This window comes from Electrona antarctica (assembly GCF_951216825.1).
Source record: "Electrona antarctica genome assembly, chromosome: 20".
NCBI classification, from domain to species: domain Eukaryota; kingdom Metazoa; phylum Chordata; class Actinopteri; order Myctophiformes; family Myctophidae; genus Electrona; species Electrona antarctica.
This window is the reverse complement of record NC_136801.1, coordinates 3,111,019-3,123,597: the sequence shown is the minus strand read 5'-3', so window position 1 is coordinate 3,123,597 and position 12,579 is coordinate 3,111,019. Positions and strand designations below refer to the sequence as shown.

The 12,579-nt window shown below is 44.1% G+C and overlaps 1 protein-coding gene across 4 annotated transcripts in view; it reads left to right on the top strand.

The window, feature by feature from the left end:
- oxsr1b (oxidative stress responsive kinase 1b) overlaps positions 1-10,660 on the top strand; it is a 183,680-nt gene extending 173,020 nt beyond the window's left edge. For 3 of the 4 annotated variants that reach the window (XM_079489155.1, XM_079489158.1, XM_079489156.1), the window contains 6 exons: positions 5,802-5,981; positions 6,553-6,587; positions 7,827-7,879; positions 9,074-9,142; positions 9,807-9,871; positions 10,523-10,660. In XM_079489155.1, the coding sequence (XP_079345281.1) occupies positions 5,802-5,981; positions 6,553-6,587; positions 7,827-7,879; positions 9,074-9,142; positions 9,807-9,871; positions 10,523-10,597 (477 nt within the window). In that variant the 3' untranslated portion in view covers positions 10,598-10,660. The remainder of the gene's footprint in view (positions 1-5,801; positions 5,982-6,552; positions 6,588-7,826; positions 7,880-9,073; positions 9,143-9,806; positions 9,872-10,522) is intronic. The other variant, XM_079489157.1, reaches the window with a different exon arrangement.
- Positions 10,661-12,579: the final 1,919 nt, after the last annotated feature.

Sequence of the window (12,579 nt, the reverse complement as noted above, 5' to 3'; positions counted from 1 at the left end):
CATGTTGAGTACACCAAGGTTTTATGTTATAAATGTTTAGTATGGGTCCCCAGCATGTAGAAACAACTGCCGGATGCTAACTTGCATATGTTGGGCAATTTTCATAATTGGCATAATATGTGACCATACCAAAATATACAAAATTCATCATGCTTTATGTAGCATGTGACGTGTCAAACTAGGGGGTTTTCATGATGCTGAATCCATTCCAAGCATTAGTTTTGCAAAAAAACACTAATTGGGCTTAAAACGGCCATGCCCACAAATGTGCTGACATCATCAATGTGTGATGACGGCATTGGCCGTTTTTAGCCCAATGAGTGTTTTTTTGCAAAACTAATGCTTGGAATGGATTCAGCATCATGAAAACCCCCTAGTTTGAAATGTCACATGCTAGATAAAGCATGATGACATTTTGAATATTTTGCCTTCTATAGGTTGTTAATAGTATGGTCACATATTATGCCAATTATGAAAATTGCTCAACATAATGCAAGTTAGCATCCGGCAGTTTCTACATGCTGGGGACCCATACTAAACATTTATAACATAAAACAATGGGGCTCTATGGGCTGGCTACTAGACTATTTAGAGTTTCCAAGTGTATAATATCCTTAAAAAAAAAATATATAAACTTATAAAGTATTGAAATTTGTACTTAAGTGCTTAGTTAGTCTACTTTCCGCCACTGGTGACTTATTTAGTGGGGAATGTGGCAACGCACGTCGTCACAGCTGATGAGAACTTTATGCAGCCAAGACGTAAACAAAGAGAACAGCTTACAGTGGTGTTTTAATTTCAACATGATGTGTGATGAAATATTCATCTGTTCCAAGTCCACTGTCCACAACGTGTTGCTGGTTAATTATGAAACGATGGCGCGCCGCCAGCACGCCACTCTGCTCGTTATGGTTTGTTTTGTCAAATCATCACGAGCAGCGACTAAACAGAGCATGTATTGTTTATGTTGTTGCGTATATCAAACCGGGGGTGTTGTCCTGAACACTCAGCATATCATTTTTAATGATTCTGTACTGTTTTGTTTTATGTTTGGTGTGTTGTTGATTGTGCTTTTGCACATTAAAGCTGTACTGTGTGTAACTTTCCTCTTCTCTCCCTGATTTGAACCCGGTTTCCTGAGCAAAGTACTGACATTCTTTACCACTGAGCTAATTAGAGCTCAGTGCTTTCTCAGAGGATAAATTTAATCTTGACTATCAGGTCAAAATTAATGTCAGATAAAAAAAAGGCATAAAAAAACGATATGTTGCAAAAAAAGGAAATCACCCGTTTACAGCCTAATTATCACAGTTAATGAATCAACAGGTTACATTTGATTCTATAGACTGATTAATTAGTTATTAGTTATTAATTAGTAGATTAAATATCAAATTATAAGAAGCTAATTGAGTGTTGGATAGTATAATGTTTTTTTCAGGTCAAAATTAATGACATGATCTTAGACATGATCAGGGAGACTAAATACAGCCTCCCCAATGTATACGTTATATTGTATTAAAGGTTACAATCCCCATAATGCTTTGGTCCACTGCTCCTCCTTGTGGGTAGGGGGAGGGCTGTCTTACTGAGACAACATGACTACAATCCCCATAATGCTTTGGTCCACTGCTCCTCCTTGTGGATAGGGGGGAGGGCTGTCTTACTGAGACAACATGACTACAATCCCCATAATGCTTTGGTCCACTGCTCCTCCTTGTGGATAGGGGGAGGGCTGTCTTACTGAGACAACATGACTACAATCCCCATAATGCTTTGGTCCACTGCTCCTCCTTGTGGATAGGGGGGAGGGCTGTCTTACTGAGACAACATGACTACAATCCCCATAATGCTTTGGTCCACTGCTCCTCCTTGTGGATAGGGGGAGGGTTTGTCTTACTGAGACAACATGACTACAATCCCCATAATGCTTTGGTGCACTGCCTCTCCTTGTGGATAGGGGGGAGGGCTGTCTTACTGAGACAACATGACTACAATCCCCATAATGCTTTGGTCCACTGCTCCTCCTTGTGGATAGGGGGGAGGGCTGTCTTACTGAGACAACATGACTACAATCCCCATAATGCTTTGGTCCACTGCTCCTCCTTGTGGATAGGGGGGAGGGCTGTCTTACTGAGACAACATGACTACAATCCCCATAATGCTTTGGTCCACTGCTCCTTGTGGATAGGGGGGAGGGCTGTCTTACTGAGACAACATGACTACAATCCCCATAATGCTTTGGTCCACTGCTCCTCCTTGTGGATAGGGGGGAGGGCTGTCTTACTGAGACAACATGACTACAATCCCCATAATGCTTTGGTCCACTGCTCCTCCTTGTGGGTAGGGGGGAGGGCTGTCTTACTGAGACAACATGACTACAATCCCCATAATGCTTTGGTGCACTGCCTCTCCTTGTGGATAGGGGAGAGGGCTGTCTTACTGAGACAACATGACTACAATCCCCATAATGCTTTGGTCCACTGCCTCTCCTTGTGGATAGGGGGGAGGGCTGTCTTACTGAGACAACATGACTACAATCCCCATAATGCTTTGGTCCACTGCCTCTCCTTGTGGATAGGGGGGAGGGCTGTCTTACTGAGACAACATGACTACAATCCCCATAATGCTTTGGTCCACTGCCTCTCCTTGTGGATAGGGGGGAGGGCTGTCTTACTGAGACAACATGACTACAATCCCCATAATGCTTTGGTCCACTGCCCCTCCTTGTGGATAGGGGGGAGGGCTGTCTTACTGAGACAACATGACTACAATCCCCATAATGCTTTGGTCCACTGCCTCTCCTTGTGGATAGGGGGGAGGGCTGTTTTACTGAGACAACATGACTACAATCCCCATAATGCTTTGGTCCACTGCTCCTCCTTGTGGATAGGGGGAGGGCTGTCTTACTGAGACAACATGACTACAATCCCCATAATGCTTTGGTCCACTGCTCCTCCTTGTGGATAGGGGGAGGGCTGTCTTACTGAGACAACATGACTACAATCCCCATAATGCTTTGGTCCACTGCTCCTCCTTGTGGATAGGGGGGAGGGCTGTCTTACTGAGACAACATGACTACAATCCCCATAATGCTTTGGTCCACTGCTCCTCCTTGTGGGTAGGGGGGAGGGCTGTCTTACTGAGACAACATGACTACAATCCCCATAATGCTTTGGTCCACTGCTCCTCCTTGTGGGTAGGGGGAGGGCTGTCTTACTCAGACAACATGACTACAATCCCATAATGCTTTGGTCCACTGCTCCTCCTTGTGGATAGGGGGGAGGGCTGTCTTACTGAGACAACATGACTACAATCCCCATAATGCTTTGGTCCACTGCTCCTCCTTGTGGGTAGGGGGGAGGGCTGTCTTACTGAGACAACATGACTACAATCCCCATAATGCTTTGGTCCACTGCTCCTTGTGGATAGGGGGGAGGGCTGTCTTACTGAGACAACATGACTACAATTCCCATAATGCTTTGGTCCACTGCTCCTCCTTGTGGATAGGGGGGAGGGCTGTCTTACTGAGACAACATGACTACAATCCCCATAATGCTTTGGTCCACTGCTCCTCCTTGTGGGTAGGGGGGAGGGCTGTCTTACTGAGACAACATGACTACAATCCCCATAATGCTTTGGTCCACTGCTCCTCCTTGTGGGTAGGGGGGAGGGCTGTCTTACTGAGACAACATGACTACAATCCCCATAATGCTTTGGTCCACTGCTCCTCCTTGTGGGTAGGGGGGAGGGCTGTCTTACTGAGACAACATGACTACAATCCCCATAATGCTTTGGTCCACTGCTCCTCCTTGTGGGTAGGGGGGAGGGCTGTCTTACTGAGACAACATGACTACAATCCCCATAATGCTTTGGTCCACTGCTCCTCCTTGTGGATAGGGGGGAGGGCTGTCTTACTGAGACAACATGACTACAATCCCCATAATGCTTTGGTCCACTGCTCCTCCTTGTGGATAGGGGGGAGGGCTGTCTTACTGAGACAACATGACTACAATCCCCATAATGCTTTGGTCCACTGCTCCTCCTTGTGGGTAGGGGGGAGGGCTGTCTTACTGAGACAACATGACTACAATCCCCATAATGCTTTGGTCCACTGCTCCTCCTTGTGGGTAGGGGGGAGGGCTGTCTTACTGAGACAACATGACTACAATCCCCATAATGCTTTGGTCCACTGCTCCTCCTTGTGGATAGGGGGGAGGGCTGTCTTACTGAGACAACATGACTACAATCCCCATAATGCTTTGGTCCACTGCTCCTCCTTGTGGGTAGGGGGGAGGGCTGTCTTACTGAGACAACATGACTACAATCCCCATAATGCTTTGGTCCACTGCTCCTCCTTGTGGATAGGGGGGAGGGCTGTCTTACTGAGACAACATGACTACAATCCCCATAATGCTTTGGTCCACTGCTCCTCCTTGTGGGTAGGGGGAGGGCTGTCTTACTGAGACAACATGACTACAATCCCCATCATGCTTTGGTCCACTGCTCCTCCTTGTGGATAGGGGGAAGGGCTGTCTTACTGAGACAACATGACTACAATCCCCATAATGCTTTGGTCCACTGCTCCTCCTTGTGGGTAGGGGGGAGGGCTGTCTTACTGAGACAACATGACTACAATCCCCATAATGCTTTGGTCCACTGCTCCTTGTGGATAGGGGGGAGGGCTGTCTTACTGAGACAACATGACTACAATCCCCATAATGCTTTGGTCCACTGCTCCTCCTTGTGGATAGGGGGGAGGGCTGTCTTACTGAGACAACATGACTACAATCCCCATCATGCTTTGGTCCACTGCTCCTCCTTGTGGATAGGGGGAAGGGCTGTCTTACTGAGACAACATGACTACAATCCCCATAATGCTTTGGTCCACTGCTCCTCCTTGTGGATAGGGGGAAGGGCTGTCTTACTGAGACAACATGACTACAATCCCCATAATGCTTTGGTCCACTGCTCCTCCTTGTGGATAGGGGGGAGGGCTGTCTTACTGAGACAACATGACTACAATCCCCATAATGCTTTGGTCCACTGCTCCTCCTTGTGGGTAGGGGGGAGGGCTGTCTTACTGAGACAACATGACTACAATCCCCATAATGCTTTGGTCCACTGCTCCTCCTTGTGGGTAGGGGGGAGGGCTGTCTTACTGAGACAACATGTAGTCCAAGGATAGTCTAAGAAGGATGAGACGCGAAGACCGTACGGGCGACGCCATGTTGCTTATGGTGCTCCATGGAAGGAAAGAAACATGCGCAGTTGAGACCAAGGAAGCTGAACGCGGAAGTGTTGGCTGCATATAGCCCATTGCGCATGTTTCTTTCCTTCCAAAGCAACATGGCGTCGCCCGTACGGTCTTCGCGTCTCATCCTTCTTAGACTATCCTTGATGTAGTCCAGGAAATAAGTGAGCCCTGTGTCCATGACATCATGGAGCCCGTGGACACTTTGAAATACTGAAATATCTAAAAACACATTATATTACCCACATAAAAACCCCCAGGAAAGTGTTTCTTGTCTCCCAAACATCATTAAAATAAGATCTGGTTGCAAAAGGGGTGAAGTGGCCCTTTAACCGATTTAGGCCTGACGTCGAAATAAAAAAAACGTTCGCTCTGAAAGAATATATACCTATTCAAAGATTTGTGCCGCATTTTTACAATTTTTCAAAAATAGCAGACCGGCGCGCTATGAGCTTGTAGATCTTGTAGAGCTGAAAAATATAATCAGAAGCTATCAGAGCTGAGTATACCGATAGACGGGGCACATAATGGGAGTTTTTCCCCTTTTTAGGTTTTCCAGACAACGGAACCTTCAAGTAGCCAGCTCCCGCCCGTGGCCGCGGGCCAGGCACAACTACCTCAGGCTGCCGGCCAGGTCCCACTGCAGCCCACGCCAGCCAATGCCCAATCCGCTGCCCAGGCTGCAGCGCCAACACCCGGCCTAAACGCTGCTGCTGCTGCCCTCACCCTGGCAAGTCAGCCCCTGAACCACAGCGTGGTGTCATCCATGGAACAGGACTGGATGTTTTTTTTTGTCTAGAGTCTAGACACTTAATTTCATGCCCGTTTCATGACCATGTTCTTGTGTGTCGATTAAGTCGTGCTTTAACCCATTTTGGGCGGGAACCCCTTTTGGTGTTAAACATTATGTTATAATTTAGCTATTGAAAAATAGCAGATCTACAAGCTCATAGCGCGCCACCGAGTGGCGCGCTATGAGCTTGTAGGTGTGCTATTTTTTTTAAAATCGTGAAAATGTGCCTTAAATCTTTGAATATATATTCTTTCGGTGTTTCAGTTTTTAACTCAAATCTTTGCTTCTGGTCCCTGGAACAACATATTTTCAGATGGGGGTCGGCGGCATAGTACATATATAATTTTCGGGGTCCTTGACATGAAATATTGAGAACCACTGATAAATACAAAAATACATTTTAAAAAATGCATTTTTTTAATTTCGATGTCAGGCCTAAATTAAGGCTAAGGCGCCCTAGGTTCCTTTTCTCCAGCATTCACTCTGCTTATTGTCTTTGTGTTGACAGGCCCCAGCTGCCATCAGCTTGGTATTAAGGCTAAGGTGAGTTCAACGTCATTTATTTTTCATTTAAAGATTGATTCCTGTCCTTTTTATGGATCAAGGCCCAGTTGATTCACTTGAAAATCAAAATCTCGAAAGCATTTTCAGAGCATGTTTATTTTAATGGTCAGTCAATTCAGTTTGTTATACAGCTTGGATCAGTTTGTTGTGGTGTTAATTAAAGGAAAATAGAGTAGTAATAGAGTAGTAATAATGGGAAATGTAATCCAGCACAGTAAATGTATTCCAGTATACAGTATGTATTCCACTAATAGCATGAGTAAATGTCAGTAAATGTGACCAAATGTGACTGAGGGACTGCCATTGGATTTTTTTTAATTTTCGTTTTTTTCATGTCATATGAAAGCAGGGAATCATAGCTTCAAATTGACATATTGGTTGTTCAGTTTGACCCACCAGTTTTGGAGATATGGCTTATAGAGTAATGTCTTGCAGAGAAACAGCGAGTTGAGAAAACAGGCTTGAAAGGTTCACTTCTGTGGACTCTAACATTATACCTACAGTAGCTACATGTTTATTTCATATTTACATGTCGATTTCAGCTCTGACACTTATTTCAGACATGCTCTAGTATGTGAAGAGTCTGCCTGTGCTATTAACTCATTTTTGGGAAAAAAAAAAAGTTTTTCTCCTTTGGTGAAAAGCTGGATTTTGCGCGATGGCAGGCGCTCAGTCAAATCTGGTCACAAATGATTATGTAAGCTGTTTACAATGTATTGGCAGGAAGTTAGGAAGGACATGACAAAATGGCTCCATCTTGAGTCCCAACGTTGTGCCAATATATTGTAGAACTGTGTGTGGGCGAGGGTCGAGTGGGCGAGGGTCTTTGAGAACCACTTCAGTAGACCATGTTCATGAATGTCTTTCTGTCATTACTGCTTACTATTATCTGGCTGCAAACCAATTTCCCGCAAGGGACAATAAAGATAACCTTGAACCTTGTAGGACGGGCCAGGTTGGACGATGCTAATTATGCATCTGATTAAATTTAGAAACCACTTATTGCATTACTTCTTATTTGTGTCCTTATCGCAACACTATTTATTTATCCTGCTAATGGATATAGTTTTTTGGATATTTCAATTTGCAGCTCTTGTGTAATTCCAAGTGAAATGAGTCCTTATAAATATCACAGCTTCACATCTCAGAACTAAGACGATGTTATCAGGCTACCGTAATTAACTGTATCCATTATTTATCTGTTGTTCTGCTCTACAGAAACTTAAAGAAGGAGCTAAATGATATCCGCTTTGAATTCATGCCAGGGAGAGGTAAGTGTCTCATTAACAAACTGTTTTTCTCTGTGGGTATATAGATTATTAGATTAATTAGTTAATACGTTCTGTTTAGCCTAGAACTGGAGGTCTGGAACTTGGGGTCATCAGTGTTCAGTGACAGCACGTCGGTGTACTCTTGACGTGATGTCACTGATCACATGGCCCTAACTTAGTTCTAGACCAGGGGTTCTCAACGTTTTTGGCTGGGCGGGGACCCCCGGAAATGCTTTGGCAATGTCTCGGGACCCCCGCCCCGCCCCCTCCCGACCCCCAATATAAATTGACTGCTACAATAACCTTAATAATAGAGACAATACACCATAAATAAATACTGAAACCAGATATAATCATTAGGGAAGGTGTATGCATGTACATTATGTACTATATGTAAACTCTTCATTTCCACTTTCCAGCCATTCAGTTGCAAAAAAAAGAAGTTTTTTTATTTTATTTTTATTTTTTTAATAATTTGGGGACCCCCCAAAATAATTTGGCGACCCCTGAGGGGTCGCGACCCACGGGTTGAGACCCCCTGTTCTAGACCTCCGCTAGCAACCTCTAGACTAGAGGTTGTGCTGCTCATGTGACCTGAGTGGTTTGAATTGACTGGTTGGTTCGACATCGCCATCCTCAGCCATTAGATTTTGAGTGGAAGTGGAAATGTTGATCCGTGGCGCTTCCACAGGCATTTAAATATCAATAGGGTTCATCACCCAGGGACCATGAGAGAGAGAGAGAGAGTGCACAGGAAATTGATTCCATGGCAATCCAGACAGTGTTTTTCAAATGATCTCTTTGAAGTGTAGGATGGATGGGCTGGGCCGACTGACACCGACATCCTTATATAAATATAAAGCCTTTCGGGCGGCGGTGGCTCAGCCGTAGAGTGGCTGGATGGCAACCACAAGGTTGCCAGTTCGAACCCTGTGGTCTCCCCCAGAGTCAGCGTCGAAGTGTCCTTGGGCAAGACACTGAACCCCTAATTGCTCCTGATGTGCTGGTTGGTGCCTTGCATGGTTTCCACTGCCATCAGTGTATGGAATGTGTGTGTGAATGGGTGAATTGATGCACATTCTATGTAAAGCGCCTTGGATAAAGGCGCTATATAAATGCACCATTTACCATTTACATATATAAACCCTTTCTTAGAGGCTCTCCTGTGTTGTGTGTCGTCTCCCCATGTTTCAGACACAGCAGACGGTGTGTCCCAGGAACTGGTTTCTGCAGGTCTGGTGGACGGGAGGGACGTAGTTATAGGTGAGTCACCCGTGTGTGTGTGTGTGTGTGTGTGTGTGTGTGTGTGTGTGTGTGTGTGTGTGTGTGTGTGTGTGTGTGTGTGTGTGTGTGTGTATGTGTATGTGTGTGTGTGTGTGTGTGTGTGTGTGTGTGTGTGTGTGTGTCGTGCGTGTGTGTGTGTGTGTGTGTGTGTGTGTGTGTCGTGCGTGTGCGCCGTGCGTGCGTGCGTGCGTAAACTTGTTCATGTCAAGGACCCCCAGATTTATATGTTTTTGGCCGCAGACCCCCATCAGAAAATATGTTGTGCCAGGGGGACTCCCATAAAAGATTAGAGTTGTTAAAATGTTTTAAAACCATTCAAAATTGTCCACATTCTTCCAAGAGTTTTAGAAAATGGAAGATCTACAAGCTCACAATGTATCATACCCACAATGCATTGTGAGCTTGTAGATCTATCTGGGGTCCCTGGACCGCACTTTGAGAACCACTACTTTATTTAATTCCAGCCCTTACCATGATTGTATCGACTCTTCCTCGCTTTCTGAATAAGAATAAATGTCATGTTGTTTGTTTCTCTTGTAAGATGCGGGGGGGGGGGGGGGGGAAGGAGGCTGCCATCTTTGAGTTGCTGTGGTTTGCCTTTTGGTTTGACTTGGACTCAAATTATATTGTTCTCTCTTTTCAGTTGCAGCTAATTTACAGAAAATAGTTGATGAGCCTCAATCCAATAAAAATGTCACTTTCAAACTGGTGAGTGAAACACTGTTATGTTCACATGGGCATATTTGAGACCGCATACTGATGCTAATATAAAGTTAATTAATATAAAGTGTTGTCTTTTACAGTTTGGATAATATTATTAGTTAATATGGCAAGCAGCGCATTGCTTTCTCTGTTATTGATGTTTAATATTATTATTAATATTAAAAAAGAAATGACTACAAACTGTACTTTGGTATTGCATGTTTAGCCCATTGACTTTGACTCATAGGACGGCTGTGGGCAGTTTAGAAACCGTCCTCCAGTGACATCATCATTAGGCAGATTCTTTTTTAAACAAGATTGTTTTACAAAAATGTTTAGATTTTCATTATCGTGAGATCGATGGCTTCCATTTTCGCATTGCAACTTTTCAGGACTAGTAAGCCTGCAGTTTCTATTAGCTTGTATTCCCCATCGATGATGTCACTGGAAGACGGTTTCTGCACTGCCCACAGCCCTCCTATGAGACACAGACTGAGTAGAAAAAAATTGTGCCATTTTTTCATGATTATTAGTGAGGACCTATTATATGAAGATAGGTTGAAAAGTGCTGAAGTGGTCCTTTAAGATTAGTGAAATAATTGAAGAATAATGAATCGATGATATAAATAATGGTGTGGCTCCGTCCGTGCTTTGCAGGCTTCTGGTGTGGAGGGTTCTGATATACCAGATGACGTCAAACTGATGGGCTTCGCTCAGCTCAGCATTAGTTAAACACCTGTTCTACCTGGGAGACCGTGACTTGCCTAAGAAAATGTGAAAATAACACGCATAAAGAGTTTAAAATTGCATTGTTTTTTTTTTTGTTTCTATGGCCGTAAAAAGAAACCATTACTGCCAAAGAAAACAGTACAATTTTTTGTCGCCCCCCCCCCCCCCATAGGATTACGCAACACAGCCTCGACGGCCGGCTGAAATATCAGAAAGTACCACATGTACAGTATGAGTCACTCAGAACACGTTTACAATGTGTATGCAGAACGATGAAAGTATCTACAAAAAGAAAACTTTTAGTTTTTTTCTTTGACATAATGTTCTCTCTTATTCAGTTCTCCTACGTTTCTGTCTGTATTATGTGATGCATTTGCACAATCTGAATTAACACCCCCCTTTGAGTCCCCGGTAAAGCGTAAACAATGCCTTATTATCAGCAGAACTACTGAATGCACGTTTTTTTGGGGGGGGGAAGGTCAGGAGGAGGTCGGTCCCCACTTAATATGTGGAGCAGATGTTTGTCCAAAATGTACGAACGTGGTTTCAATTACCAATGTTAAACTTTTTACTTTTTGTTTTTGTTGTTTTTTTTAATTTAATGAGGTGATGGCAAAACCTCCTAAGTGAGCCTATATCAGTATGTCAAGCGCCTGCCTTGTCCAAAACAAAATGTTACATATCTGCTACCTTAGCCACACTGAAACAACCTACCTTACAGAGAGCTGAATGATGCCAATGTGCTTTCTGGCTCAAGCCCACCTACCTATGAGCTGGTGGATAGGTCAAAGCCCACCTATGAGCTGGTGGATAGGTCAAAGCCCTCCTATGAGCTGGTGGATAGGTCAAAAGAACTTCCAAACGGACATCATGATAAGTATTAATTAACACATGTGGCAACATAAGCCCAATTTATACTTTGTCATGCGACCGCATCGATCGCTGAAAAGAATAGGCTCTATGAAATTGGGCCACTTCCTTATATCCTTTACAGCATTGGTTCCCAAACATTTTCATGTCAAGGACCCCCAAATTGACACTCATTAGCCCGCGGACCCCCATTCGAAAATATACGCCAGGGACCCCCATAAGAGAAGATTTGTACGTCTCTAGCAGTGACTCTTAACTATTTTAATTTCAAGGACCCCCAGTTTGACATGCATTAGTCTACCTACCCCCATTTAATGGCATTTCTATCTCTGGGACCCCCAATTTATACTGTAAAATCAATGTTAATTTAACTCAGAGTGTACAAATGGAACCAAATGGCTAGGGTCCATTTGGTTCCATTTGTACACTGAGTTGCAGACCCATAAGGGTCCATTTGGTTACAAATTATCATTTAGCTGGGTCCCCCCTGGAATTCACTCAAGTACCCCTGGGGGTCCCCGGACCCCACTTTGGGAACCACTGCTTTACAGGTGTTACCAATTATGCTAATTAAAGCTCTGTTACATTCTGGTCAGACATGTTGGCTCACTGGAAACACTCCGCTACGCCAGTGGGTCTCACAGCGTGCTCCAGGGAGGGACCCTCATGGTCCCTTGAGTGGGTTCCAAATGGCACCTTCTACGGGTGTGTAACTAGTCTGAGAGTGAACAAATGGAACCAAATTGACTCTTAACACGGATCCATTTGGTTCCATTTGTACACTCAGAGTTATGGGGGTCCTTGAAATCAAATGCTTTGAGGACCTCTGTTTTAACCCATTTAGGCCTGACCTCAAAATTTAAAAAAAAATCTTCTAAATCCTCCAGTTTTCTGAAATAAATATTTTCACGGTTTTTCAAAAATAGCAGACCTACAAGCTCATAGCGCGACACTCGGTGGCGCGCTATGAGCTTGTAGATCTGCTATTTTTCAATAGCTAAATTATAACATGTTTAAAACACCAAGGGGTTCCCGCCCAAAATGGGTTAATTAGGCTTAATTAGTACAATTGGTAATACCTGTTATGTAGGAAGTAAGGAATAGGCTCAATTTCT